General features: G+C 36.6%; 1 protein-coding gene across 5 annotated transcripts in view; it reads right to left on the reverse strand.

The window, feature by feature from the left end:
• The window catches only part of HMGCLL1 (3-hydroxy-3-methylglutaryl-CoA lyase like 1), a 132329-nt gene that overhangs the window by 30629 nt on the left and 86848 nt on the right, over positions 1-14852 (reverse strand). For all 5 annotated transcript variants that reach the window (XM_031052675.2, XM_031052673.2, XM_031052672.2 and 2 more), the window contains 2 exons: positions 4916-4979; positions 184-372 (listed from right to left, as the gene is read on the reverse strand). In XM_031052675.2, the coding sequence (XP_030908535.1) occupies positions 184-372; positions 4916-4979 (253 nt within the window). The remainder of the gene's footprint in view (positions 1-183; positions 373-4915; positions 4980-14852) is intronic.

Below are 14852 nucleotides of genomic sequence, written 5' to 3' on the forward strand. Positions count from 1 at the left end.
TAAAATCAACTGCAGTAATACCTGTAGACAATCTGATGTCTAAGCAGTATTTTCTGGAAGTTTAGTGAGTGCATTTTTCCACTTCTAATGATTTCTTTAAGGGTGAGGGTTTTTTTTAAATTGTGCCTTTGAATTAAACTATGGCTACTAGTATCATACCTATAAAATGACAGCCTGAGTTACCTGTATGGCTGTGAGGATATTGGCTAATGCCTGGCCGTATGTGTCATGACAGTGAACAGCAAGAGCACACAAAGGAATTTCTTTCATAACAGCTTCCAGCATTCTTTTCATGCTTCCAGGAGTCCCCACACCAATTGTATCCCCCAGGGAGATTTCATAACATCCCATACTGTACAGCCGCTTAGATACCTGATTAGAAACACAGAAACACAAAGAGGCAGAGACAAAAGAATACAAAATAGGATTGAGAACATGCATTAAAATGGACATACTTCTGTAAAGGTTTCAAGTTTTGATCCACAAAAATGGACTTATGTATCAGAAACCCTCTATTTATTCTTGAAAATTGTCACCCAAAAAGAATGTCCCATAGATCTTCTCATTTTAAATTTATAGTTCTCCTTCTGTATGTGTAATAACCAACCAAGCCAAAGCCATCAAAAGCTTGCTTTTTGATTCTCCCACATAATCCAAATAAGCAAGATTTTACACTATGAATTAAGTTTCTGTCAAGCCCTTTCTCAGCATATTCCTCTCTCTGGCAATTTCCCAGCTGTTTGGTTTTCTCTGTGTACTTTTCATCTTACAAGTTGTGCAGGGTAAACACCTGCCCTTTTGTTTGCTTATTACAGGGGGCCAAGCACATGGCTGAACTAAGACAATAAATAATTAACAAGAAGCCTGATTTTGCTTTTTCTTACATGTTGTAGTTAATATTAGTCTTGCTTACTTTTCATGAATCAAACATTAAAATAAATACTAACAGAGCAAATTTGCAACTTAACATTCTAGTCTTTAAGTTTTAAAATTTTACTTAATACCAAAAAACCCATATAGAAATAGCTCTTATTTATGTACGTAGAGCCCTAAACGCTTCTGGCATCAAGTCATTGAGGAGTTCTTTGTATGAGTAAAAGATTTGAGGTGTGGCTCCATCATACTTGCATGGAGAGAGACATACACTCAGAAGCACAGAATCATGTCTGCAACAAAAATATTGCTTTAGAAATTAGGAATTTTGAAATGTAGGATCTTTCCATCTTACTTTTGTTAAATTTATTTGGAAAGGGTTTCATCTTATTTTCAGTTGCTGATTATGTTTATTCCCTTTAGGATTCCCCACTGTGTACCAGTGATCCCAAAAGGCCACTACACTGGAACAGAATGCCAGTCTGGAAATTAACTGTTTCAAAATGTAAAAATATGACTCTTTTCCAAGACATCTTCAGTTGCACTGCACTCTACTGTTAAAGCAATTTCAGGACTTCATCAGTGGGATTGCTGTGAATATGTCTGAGGAAGCTGAGAAAGTGCTGCACCAGCAGTCTCGGAAGTGCTGGATTAATACTGATGTTCACTTAGTTCAATGAACAGCTGAAAAATAATTTCAAGTAGTCTGAATTGTCCTGCTTAAAGCTTGGAAGTGCTACAGCTATTGCAAATGCAGTATAACTCTTTGTGCTTTAAAGTCAAAGAGCCCTTGGCTCGTATCACCATAAATTCAATATACTCTTTAAGAAAGGAATATTCACCAGATTGCAAAAGGGGATTATATGCCACCACATATTTTTATATCATCAACACATGGCAGGTGTTTTAACTGGACTACTGTTGCAAGAAAAAAAAGGATCATCTGCAGCTAGTGGTGGATACCTTTAAGTTAATCACCAAAACTCAGGTTTTAAGACTGGGATAAAAGGAAGCTGGTTGCACTTTTTTCTCATGCTCTTTTTAATTAATGAGTCAAAGTTTTTCTAGATGAGAGTTACAGCAATGACAAACAGACCACATAAACTGCTAGAAATCATATTGCATTCACCTCCATCACATGCTCCATCCTTAAGTCTTTCAGCTGACAATGAACTTCTGAAAGATGAAAGAAGAGAGGGGGAAACTCTTCTAACAAGCTGAGCATCATCACTGACTTGTCATGATCTAACCTTAAATTGACTCTTAAAAAGATATCTATATTTAATTTCAAGAAGAATGTGCATGCTTGGAAGCTGAATGGGAGTTTTTCATATTGAATTTTCTACCCTACCATAGTAGGAGGCAGCTCATTAGTTACAGTTTTGCAAGTTCTCAATGTGAACTTTTGGGAAGAGGGTGGGAGAGAACACCCTGTTTTGTCAGGGTAATCAGGGTGTGATTTGTTGACTGAACAGGGTTGTGTTCTGCACCACTGAGCAGCTTTACTATGCATGAGTCTTGTGCTATTCCCCTTGGGAACGCTGCCCTGACACTAAGCATTGATCAAAATGGAAGTTGGTGGCCCAGCAATGCAACCTCTCAGGTATGGGAACAATCCTACTGCTGGAAACAATATCTAAAACTCTTTAATAGAATACAAAAGGTCATAATCCAGTTACAGATTAATTTTAAAGCAAAAAAAAATGTAAAAAAACACTGTAGTCCTTGGGTTGTAAGGGAAACTTTGATAGCCCAACAATACTCAAATAAAAAAAAGGGTAGGCACATTTTCTGTGGCCTGATCAGCCTGTATGATGAGTAATACTTGAATGAATTCACTGCTCTAGGTTAAACAAAAGCTAAGGAGAGAAAGAAGCAGAGAGAAAAATAAAATCAGCCAAGTATATGATTGGAAGACAGTGAATAACATAACTGGCTTCAAGGATGTTATATGGTGCTTCCAACAGCTTTCAAGCCTTATTTCCCTAAGGTTGAAATTTACAAACCAGAGGATGATAAATGGTTAAGCAATGACTCCATTTCAAGCAGTAACAGTGATTATAAAGGATTATGCAATTTTGCTTAAGAGATCAGAAATGGTAGGCGGGGACGCCAATAAGGAACCACACGGCTATATCTGATTCTAGAAGCCTGAAGGCAATTGAAGTTTGCACTCACCAGATAACTATGTGTAAAACAGTTATGTATCTAGTATGCCAGAAATCACAGAATCCCAAGGGTTGGAAGGGACCTCGAAAGATCATCTAGTCCAACCCCCCTGCAAGAGCAGGGTAACCTAGAGTACATCACACAGGAACTTGTCCAGGCGGGTTTTGAATATCCCCAACGTAGGAGACTCCACAACCCCCCTGGGCAACCTGTTCCAGTGCTCTGTATTCTGGCTAATAATCAACTTCTTCTAATTGCTATTGATTCAGTCAAAAAATTGTCACTGTTACTGGCTGCCAAAGAAACAATCTCAACCTTTCAATTGTAGCTGCTGATTGCAATGCAGTCAAGAGTCAAAATGCTCCCATGCCAAGAAAAATGATGACCATGTGGCAGATGTCTGTAAGAATTTAGCAACATGGCTAGTAATTTCGATAATTCTGATTCAGCACAGGATGAGTGCATGTGTTTACATACAATCCATTAACAGCTCATTGGATGTTTCTATATAAACAACAGTGCTTGCTGAATCAGGGCCTGAATTAATAACGCTAATGAGGTAGCTTTTTTTCTTAAACACATACACACTGATGTACAGGTATATGAGAAGACACTGACTAGGATGAAGACAGAAAATAGAATAGCTCTGTGAGAAAAAGTTTGTGGGTTTGGAACATTAAAATAGCATTGCCACTGGCAAACTGAAAAGGAGCTCTTCTATAAAAGGGTGGTTGTTAATTTTAAAACACAAGCAACACATGGAAAAAAGCCTATTGGAGAACATGATATTGCAGTAAGCAATTTACCAACAGCACAGCTGAATCTGTCATCACTGCTCTAACCAAAGCTGTGTCACTTCTAACTTTCACTTCATATTGAACCCAATTAATTTGGAAATACTGAGTACCTTCCAATTTAGCTATTTTATTCAAAGAGTGTGAGTATATGTGGTTGTTGTGGGAGAAGTATTATCACAAGTTCCATCTGGAATGTATACTAGGAAGAAGATACAGGAGAACATGACCTGAAAGCCACACACGCAGAACACAAATGTTAACTAGCTGCAAGTGCCAAAGAAAAAAAAAAAAGTGGTTTGAAGATTCTGCCAGATCACAAGAAATAAGTGATTTAGTGTAACAGAGAAGACAAGTCTTTCTCCAGGATGGCAGGCCCTTTTATTCTGCTGTGTGCTTCTTGGATTCTGTCTCCACTTTCTTCTTTACTGTCCATTTCAGCTTTGATGCCCCATTTGCCTTCCTGCAAAATTTAACACTTATGTTTCACTCATGTCTTCCTGGACTATGACATCTTCCTTCTCTTTCATCCTAAATGGGAAAAGAGAGCAGGGAGCAAAGGTACAACTCCATCACAGCAGTAGACCAAGTTAAAAAATTATGTCGGGGATGAGTTTTGGTTCATGTGTCAATCACATGACACTCACCAGAAGCACAATGTTGCAGCAGTGGCTCTGCCAGCTGACAGCCCAGTATGCTTATGCCAACAAAAATGGATTTAAAAGCAGATACCTTTTGCAAGAGGTGGTGCTGGAAATCTTCTCATACAACATGGTCCACTGACAGATGTGCTTGAATCTGTTTCCTTGAGCATTTCCTAACCTTCTTGTTGGAGGAAACAGCATGTATTTTTTTCTCATGAATGATAACATTCAACATATACTATTTTCCTCAGATGTCACTGCATCAGTTCGAGTGAGGTTATGCACCCAGTTTTATCATCAGCTATATTTTGTGTTTGTTGTCCTTAAATTTTGTCCCTTAAAGATCTTTTAGGATTAAGTAGAGAACATTACTTCTAGACATCTTAAAATGTACTTTTGATTCATTAAAAAGACAACTCAGAAGTTCACTCTTACTTCTGCCACTTTAGTTGGTATGATGTTTCCTTCATATGGGCATCCCAATGCACACGACACATACCTACAATAAAAAGAACACACAAGGATAGTTCTGTTTTATAGATTAACATCTGTGTCTCTCCATGCTACATTAAAACAAACAAACAAAAGAATAAACATGATTTTGAATATTTAAGCCAGTCAATACAGATTTGAATTAAAAGGTAGAATTACATCAGATGAAAATAGGTTTATCCATTTTTGATTTAAAACATAGAACAGATTTATCGCTTTCCTTATGCTTAATGTATGCCACAAGTTGTAAAGGACTGGCAATGCAGCCAACCTAATTTTTCTTGGCATTTCCTTCTGAAGTTCTACGAGCCAGCTCAAGTTTTGCCTTGCCTGGCCCACACAAGGTATTCAGAGGAAAATACCACCTTCTTCCTTGTACTAGCTACCCAGCTCTTAGAGAGCAACACATGGACCCAAGCAACTTATAACAACCCCATCATCTCATAAGTCATTAGAATTGTGGTGAATGGGGTAGCTTTCAGCCCCTCGCTCTGTACTGCTATTTCTGACCCAGTCTCCCAGAAGAACCACAGCTCCATTGGAAGCTGTAGTTCAGGTACACTTTGGGAAAAGAAGAAACTAAGAAGCCAGACTGTCTCTCAGCAGCTGTTGGCTTCACAAAGCTCAAAACACAAAAGCCACAACCGAGCCCCCATTGCTGAGTCCTAATGCTGTGCTACCATAGAATTTGGTTTAAATTTCCTTTATTTAATGACAATTAAGAGTCACAAAATTCCAATTAAACTTCTAATTGTTTATCTTAAATTGATTAGGAATAGGACTAAACTGACTAGAAACAGCCATTGAAACTCAAAATAAAAGGGATTTACAACCGATTCAGAGGCAGCAGAGCCCCAGTTCCAGTGGGAGGTGGCTCAACTGCTTAATAGAAGAATGAGAGCCTTCATCAATCCCCTGTCGTTCCCCTTCCTTCAACACTGAAGAATATAATGCAAAATTATACACTGTATAACACAAATGGGATTGAACCAATGCTAGTTTGTATGTAAGCAAGGTCTGTAGGGTAAAGTATTTCTTTGCAGTTGAAAGAGAAACTGATAGAATGTGAAATTAGGATGCATAATAGGCAAAACAAAATTGCAACCAAAAAAAAGTCAACAATTTAATGCACAGAATATATCTCATCCCTTACATGAAGGTATGGTGCTGGCACACTGGAAGTAGCAATAAGAATGAAGCAAAATTTGACCTCAAGGAGAACTTGATTAGCCCTGACAAAGAAATGCAAATTAATTTTGTTGCCACAAAAGTGGTTGGGTCCATCACATCCTGCTCATAATTTTAGTCCAGATGCCTACTAGGCATGATTTCAATTATCTGTATGTCATTATGAAAAACAGGTTTTTGAAACTTGGCCACAGACTTCATTAAATGTCACCCCCAATTTAGATGCCACTGTTTAAGTTTCAAAATCCTAAATTTTCTTATCTACATTAAAGATTGAAAAGGAGCTACTGTTAGCAGTTAAACACTGCCCTGCTTTTCAGTGACACATAACTCAAAAACAATTCAGGATAATTTCCCTAATTTTTAATGCATACACAGTTTTTCAAATGAAACCAAGCATGAAAACTTTCAGACCCAAAGGACTGCTTTTTACATAATCATACAGTGCCTGGAGGTAGTGAATACACAGACTTTTACTGAAATTATTTTGCAACATCAGCCACAGCACTTACTATGAAGTAAGAACTGTACTACATACAAAGTAAATGCAAAACATACAGTGAGTATTCACATATGTTCCCTTTAATTACATATATCTTTACATGTTCCTTGAGGCTACATATGTTAGATCAAGAAGACGGGCATTTGGTAGTGATAATGTGGCATGAATGACATCTGGAATTGAGTAGGTTGAACAAAAGTAAAAGCAGGCCAAAAGGTACCTAGAGAACAAGGGAATACTCCCTGTGGTTCACACCAGTGAGCAGAAACTTGCCTGAGCTCACATAATTCAGATGGGCTTGCTGGGGTATGAAAGTATGTGGTGACCTGAGGAATCTGCCTACTATACTATACAAATCTGTTTGAGATTATGAACTCTCTGCATGCTTACACTGTTGCAACTAGACTGACATTTTAAACAAGGACAATATGATAGATATAATCTATCTTGGTATCTGATATTCAATACTAAACTGGAGAAAATGAGGATTACTGAAGCAATGTGACAGGTAAAGATCTTCCTACCAGAGAGAGAACAAAGTCCTGTGAAATAACTGTTTTTCAGCAGAGTTCATCAAGGATGAGCTTGTCAGAATTGTATCTAATTCATTTAATGTATTGGCATAAAAAATGGAGATGTGGTGTTAACACTATAAATTTCTCAGTACTGTCAATACAAAAAAACCCCACAGGGAATCCATGGATAAAGGACAGGAGCACTAGAAATGGGACTCAGCTGATGACAATAAAGAAAGTGAAACGTTTAAAATGAGTCTGTAAAGAGTAAAATACACTCCAAAAATGTATCAGGACAAGCATTTTTAATAGAGGAATAAAAGTATTAATTCCATTTGAGAAGGCATTGCTATATTCTTATTGGACACAAGAGATACAATCTGAGTAATTTGTAGAAAAAGTAATGCAAGCTGGAACAGATGGAGGGAAGGGCTGAGTACAGCTAGCAGGGGTACAGACACCCTATATGAAACCAGAAAATATGCCTGTCTGTGAAAGAGGAAAGGTAATTATGTGTCCAGCCTCAGCACTGTCAAAACATCTCGACTGAAGGCAGCACCAGGTGGGATGCTTTATAATTACATTTTTGTGGTTCCAAATTAATAAGCTTAAGTCAGAGGAAACAATTTGAGCAGAAAGGTAGATCTGTTGTCTACAGATACGTTTGGCTGTTACACTTTCTTTTTTGTGTATGTAATAACTCATAAGGCATTAAAAGCACAACAGAATCAGCCAAAGCAGGGTCCCAAGATCTTCACCCATACCCTTTCAAAATGGGGGACAACTCTGAAGAACATGCTGAAGACCTACTTAGAAAGAAGAAAGCTAACAAGACAGAGCCACAGAAAGCAACAAAAGACATAAGTTTAAAGAAGAGTCTGGTCAACTGCAACAAACACTACCGACAGGTCAAGAAGAATGAGGATAAGACTACTGTTTCTGAGATCTTGTCATCAGGGAGTTTGGTGAGAGCTGTTGCAGTTGCAAGCAAGGAACAGAAGCCAAAGTGTAGGAGTTACAGGAGGGAACCACAGAAGGGTCTCCAGAGAGTAATTATAAACAGCACCTCCAAGGAACTTAGGAATGTAGAAAAGACAGGCGATGAAATATGATATGAGGAACTAAGTAGGGTCAAAGGTGCAATTTTTAAGAGGCAAACGCTTACTTACATTGCAGTAGAAAAGAGTCAGAGGACAGTGAGAGATTAAGAAAGAGAATAAGGGAGGGGAAAAAAAAAGAGGAAGAACAGAACATGGGGTCATTTGGGCAAGTGGAAGGGGTACAGATGGCAAGTAGACGAGAAACTTCTGCTGCTTTGACAGTGGAGGAGAAAGGATTAGGGGAGAGTAAGAAGACAGTGAAGAGGACAGTAAGAAGACAGGGAAGAGCATACTTACCTATTTTTCCTTAACAGAAAAAGCAAGATCCTATGTGAGGAAAAGCAGCAGAGAGAAAAAGAGGGAAGAGTTTGAGCCATGAGTTACAGAGTCAACAGGGATTTAATTTGGGGATTCAATTAAGTTGGAGAATACAGCTGTTCTCTAAAAAGATGGCAGGACTGAAAGACAAAAAGACTTTGTAATGGAAAAGACTCTTGGTCTCAGGATATTCACCAGAGACACCCCACAATACAAAAGCAGAAGCAAGTATCTGGAAGTTCTTAAAGCAGACTCTGCAATGGAAGTGTTTAATTCTAAGTATGTGCTTAAATCTTTGCTGAATCAAGGCCAGACATGTTAGTAGCTTAACTGCATCTTTAGCATGCAATCAAGAAAAGAGCCCATGCAACCAGAGGTGGAAACAAGGACCTGCAATAAGTGATCATATCTATACAGCTGCTTTAGGAGCAAGAGTAAATGCTGTTTTGCTCACTCAGGTTCAGTGAAATCAGAACTCCTCCCTTTAATAAAAAGTGATAATCTTTTTATCTTCTTTAGTTCTCTACTTATTTCACCTGGCAGTTTATCCAGTCTGTTGCCTGTTCTGCACTGCAGGTGAGTATTGTTTGGTCTTCTCCTAAATTGTTTTCTATGTATATAAAAACAAAAAAAAATAAACCCCAAAAACTTTACTGTGTAATATTTTGGACAAAAATGCTGAACAGCCTCTGGGGATGGGGAGGGAGAAGGAAGAGGAAGAAAGTTTACAATTTCTTCGAGTAAGCCAAAACCAAATCACAATGTTCCACAAATGGCATAGACAATATAAGGTCCCCACAATCAAGGTCACTAGGAATGGTGATAATCACCACACCAGCCCAATGACTGTGAAGTGCAGGATATAAAACCACAAACAGGCTAAATGAGCAAACATTTCATAACTGAAGTGTGTTAAAAGGAAAATGAATCTAAGCAGAAACTGAACTCCATGTTGTAATCAGCCCTTTGTCAGCTTGTTTCAGCAAGCGTTCCAGAGCCAGATCCACAGCTGCTACCACAGCTGGAAGCATGAAGCCTCCTGAGAAGCCAGTTGCAGACTCAGATGCTGCTGTTTCCTGTTTATTATTATAGTGTAAGTTCGCATATAATTTACCATGTTCGCTGCAGATGTATTTATTTTTATTGGATGTTCGTGCTAAAATGTATATGCCTATCATTTGGTGAATTCACATTATTAAGATTGATATATTCTGTCTCTTTGCAAAGGAAGCCATTTGTTAAAAAACAGACAATCTTTACTGTAAGAAGAGCGGAAATAAAAAGAAGAGGGAAAGAAGATTCTTCCAGAAACAGAATCTCCAAGCCAATCTTAAATGTGTAAATAAGGCCAGGAATAATTTTCCATGTTTGATTAAAAAAAAAAAAAACAAACAAAAAAGCAAGCAAATATCTCCCCATGTATTTAGTGCCCAGTTGCAAGTCACATATATGCTCTTCAAAGTGAATCCTATGGTAATGATGTTTGTTATTATTATTTTTAGAATGTCCAGAAATCAACATTAAATTCTAAACTATGTTCTAGAAAATAATTTGTCTAGAACAAGAATAAAACTGTTATTTTGTACTATAATGTTGTTTTGTACTATAATGAAGGACCATGTCTAATAATTATATCAAATTATTCATGGACCAATAAGTAACATACCAGCAAACACATTGTATTGTTACTTCATAATTTCATACTAACATTTTGAGTTTATGCTATCCTTTAAGAAGAAACAGGGATCATTTTTATTTTTCACAGGTACCCCACTTTCTTTTTTTAATTTCTTTTTTGTTTATTTTTATTTAAAGCAGCTCTTCTTCTGGCCTACTAATAATATTTTCTATCTGCAGTACAAAAAAAATGGGTAAAGTTTGGTATAAAATTATTCCTAAGGAAAAACTCTCCTCTTACATCATGCAGTCATCTAGTATGATAGAGTTAGTACAATGGCTTTTACATCCTTTCCTTAATCTGTCCCCAATACAGAGAAATGCACCAAGTCCCCACATCCCAGAACTCTCCAGCTTCTCAGACCTCTCCAGGGGACTGTGACCAGCTGGTTTAAGACCGTGCAACCCTGTAGATTTGTTTACCATTCACATACTAAAATGTGTTGCTTCCAAGTCTATTAAATGTTCATCTATATTTTGTTGTTCCCATAATACCAAATCTGGGCTCAGTTACAGTGACATTAAGGTGTTAAACTGTTTTTACTATCTAAAGAAGTGATAATGGTATAAATCATCCTATCATCAATATTATCGAGACTATGCTAAACTACACAATGTAGTCTAAAAATGGGGGGTTAAAGCAATGTGAAAAAACATGTGTACTCCAGCCTTTAGTATTCCAGAATACCAGAGAGTATGAGTTCAAAGTTTATGTCTGTATTTATGAAACATGTGCAGCTTTAAACTGTATCAATTTGTGCAAAACTTAATCTCATGGCACTTTTAGTTAGGTGTATAAAATATACCATTGTAAGGCCATCCAAATATCTTGAATTATGCTAGCTATGATGAGCTGTAATAAAATTAAAAAAGAGTACTAATGAACTGAATTATAAAGATCTGATTTTTCTTGAAAACCAGAAGTTATCAAGATAATTCTTGATAATTAGGATGTTTCTTTATAAACAAAACAGACTTCATATTAGTTTCTGAAATGACTTCTTACAAAATAGTCTAAAACAAGACTGGTATGTTCTTCAAGATTTGATTTCTGGATTTTTGTTTTAAAGAAATCTAAACATCACTAGCACAAAATAAAGATAAGTAAAATCAACTCTTTCTCTTTAGCTTTCCACTATTTTGTGTCTTACCTTGTGTATTAGCATGATAGTAAAATAATAATAATGTCCTACAGTCAACAAGAAATTATATATATTGTAACCTGTAACCTTTATTATTAACATAAAATGTAGTAATAATATTATATACAATTGTTTGTTTGGTATCTACTTGTCATAGGAAAAAATATTGCTATATTTCAAATATATCAACCAGTATTTGAATTGGATATAAACACAGATGTAATCCAAATATTGACACATTTCAATATGCTTTTAAGTATCATGAACTTCATCATACTGCTGCTTCTTAAAAGACATAGCACTATAAACAAAAGAATTACATACACCAGTTTAAACTAATGTGTGATTATCCATAACTTAATTTATGAAGCTTTGTAAGGAAATGCTTCTAGAGTTATTTTACAATAAACATTTGGCATCTGTTTTTCTAACACCGAACCTCTAAACATTTGCATCTACATTCAGATTTGCACATGCAAATAGTCCAAATGGCCTCAAAAGGGCTATTCAAATGACAATTTTTCAGGACTGAGAAATAAAATAGAGTTTTTAATTGGCGGTCATGCAGAAGTGTGTTTTATTAGGAAAAAAAACCAACCCAACAAACCAAAAACCCAACCGAAAAATAAAACCAACAAGTTTTCAGGTCTTCTATTCCCAGTTAATTTTTACTAGGACTAAGACTGTCCTATACAAAGCTGAATAGTCAAGAGGGAGGTAGTCTGACTTCATTCCACTGTCACAGGACATGAAGTATGTAATGAAGTATCATTTGTGGAAAAGAGGAAAACCCAATTCTTACTCCCATACTATTGTATAGGAGAAATACTCCCCATACTACTCTATTGTACTAATTGCAATTTCTGTGTCTCATTAAATTTTGGAATACATCAACTTGGAATACTCTAGCTTAACTGGAATTTACTTAACATTTTCTTTATCTGTACATTACAATTACATTTAAATTAAAACAGAATCCAAGTGACTACTTACAATTTGTCATTTGTCACAGGTTTTTTATCACTCCTGTCTGTTAGACTTCATTTTTAATCAATGAAAAGGACGTGATATTTTTAATAGTACCTGAATTATGCAGTTCCAAAGTTAGCAGTCACTTCAAATGACACAAAGTATGCATAGTAGTAATTAGTTGACCATACAGTTTATAACCGATTTGGGTGAATGTCTTCACAGACTGTGTCAGAGAGATGCTATTGTAAAGTTTTTATGCATGTAAAAAAAATGAAAAAAACCCCTTTATAATGCTAATAAAGAGTGTAACTTCTAAGACCATGCACAAGATTTCATAAACATTTGAACTAGTTTAGGAAATGTTTTGAAAACTGTGTACTGTGCTACAGATTTGAGATGTGACAGCTGACAACATAAATTTTCTGGATGATGATCGAGTCAATGTTAGTGCAGCTGTAGCAACACTAAGACATGCAAAGGCTTAAAGTTTAGTTTCAACTCTTTGAGTACATTTTTCATAAAATTCAAGGATTGCCAATGATTTATGCTCACTACATAAATTCTAAATTGCCAGTAAAAATAGGAAATAAAATTTGAACCCCTTAAAATTATTTTTGGAAGTATTTTTCAACTGCACACATAAGGACCTAGGGCAAGGCACTAAATTATCCATTTCCTGCAAATAAATAAAACTTTAAACAATAATAGTGCTTTAGAAAGGAAACAATATCTGTATTGAAATTAATATAAATACAATTTATGCATATTCATATTTTTATTACCTAAATAATTAAAGCAAAATATTTAGCCTACAAAATTTTTATTAGAAGCCAAAATGTGCAGTCCTGGGAAGCTTGCTTGAGCAAAGGCTGAAGGTTTTGGCCATGGTTCTTTAAAAGTAGCCGATCTCTAAGAGGGTGATTAAAAACAAAACACCGATTTTCAGTGCACAGAATACAAATCCTTGTCCATATAGTCCACAGCTTTATTTTGTGTTACCTTGCAGCACAAAGCCTAATAATACATTTTTTATATCTATTGTTATTTACATAAATTACAAGGGGCTAATCCTTGATCCATAGAAACATTTTATTTCTCATTAAGTACTATTTTGCCTCCTCAAAATCTCCCTGTGAGGGATTTTTTAAAAGTGCAGTCGAAGTCCAGCAGATTGTGTTAACCAAAAACTTTCTTACTCAAAACTTTCTTTCCAATATTTTCATATACTTAAATCCATGTTCAGTGGATGGTTTAGACAGTCAGAATTATTACCTTACTTACTTTTTTGTTAAGAAATAAGGCTCCATATTCTGCAATTTAGATCTTCATCAGATTTTTAGCAGGTTAGCTACTTCATTTTTGAGTTATATTAGATCCCCCTGATATACCAGTGACAAATACCAGTGAGTCCTCTCCTAAAATTTTTGATTTGTTGAAGTGTAATGTTAATCCTGCATCTTATCTCCTCATGCCTCAACCTCTGATTTTCACTGGACAAATTAGTTCCCAAGCAAGTATCATGTGATGAAGATAGCTACACATAAATATAAATGTAGTTTCTCTTCAATGGATTCTTTACTTGGTTATAATCCCACAAATCAAATGATTCTGTCAATGGCTTCAACTTCTGAATGATTCACTTTTCTTACAACTGTAAGCCCAAGGAAGAAAGCTATAGCTGGAGTGAACTTATATCACTTTCATTCATGACTTCGAATCTGTTCACTGTGTAGCATATCTGGTACTACGCAGTCCACTGCTGAAGCATTAAGTAACATACTGCACATGGCACAACAGACTTGATGTCGTGGTTTAAACCAAGTCCCCCAACTCCTGGAGAGTTAGGAAGGAAAATCCAAAGAATGTAGCCCCCACGGGTTGAGATAAGAATGATTTAATTGCTAAGGCACAATACAAATCACTACTGCCATTACTACTATAAATAATAATGATACAGCAAACAACAAGCGAAAAGAATACAACACCCCACCAGCCACCAACCCATAACTCACTCCACCCTGCCCGGTCGAGCACCACGTGCTCCCTCCTCCATTTTCCTCTAGAGCTCTACCCTTCCAGCTCTCTCTCTCCCAGTATGCATCCTGGGCATCACGTGCTATGGTATGGAATACCTCATTGGCTAGCCTGGGTCAGGTGTCCTGTCTCTCCTTCCTCCCGGCCTCCCCTCCTCCCCAGCAGAACACGTGCCTTGAACAAAAGGCACTTGAACAAAAACAAAGGCCTTGAACAAAAAACACCCTCAAAACATGCTCACCACCAAGCAACTATTCCCAGCCCAGAAGTCAAAACACAGCACTGCACCAGCTACAAGAGGGAGAAAAAATGACTGCCATGGCTGAACCCATGACACTTGATAAAATTATCCTGCATGTACTCTGTGAAGTTTGCTAGGGTGTGCATGCTGAAGTGAAATTACAGATCTTTGTTCTGGGTGCATAAAGCACT

The sequence above is a fragment of the Melopsittacus undulatus genome, chromosome 3 (assembly GCF_012275295.1).
Source record: "Melopsittacus undulatus isolate bMelUnd1 chromosome 3, bMelUnd1.mat.Z, whole genome shotgun sequence".
Taxonomy (NCBI): Eukaryota; Metazoa; Chordata; class Aves; order Psittaciformes; family Psittaculidae; genus Melopsittacus; species Melopsittacus undulatus.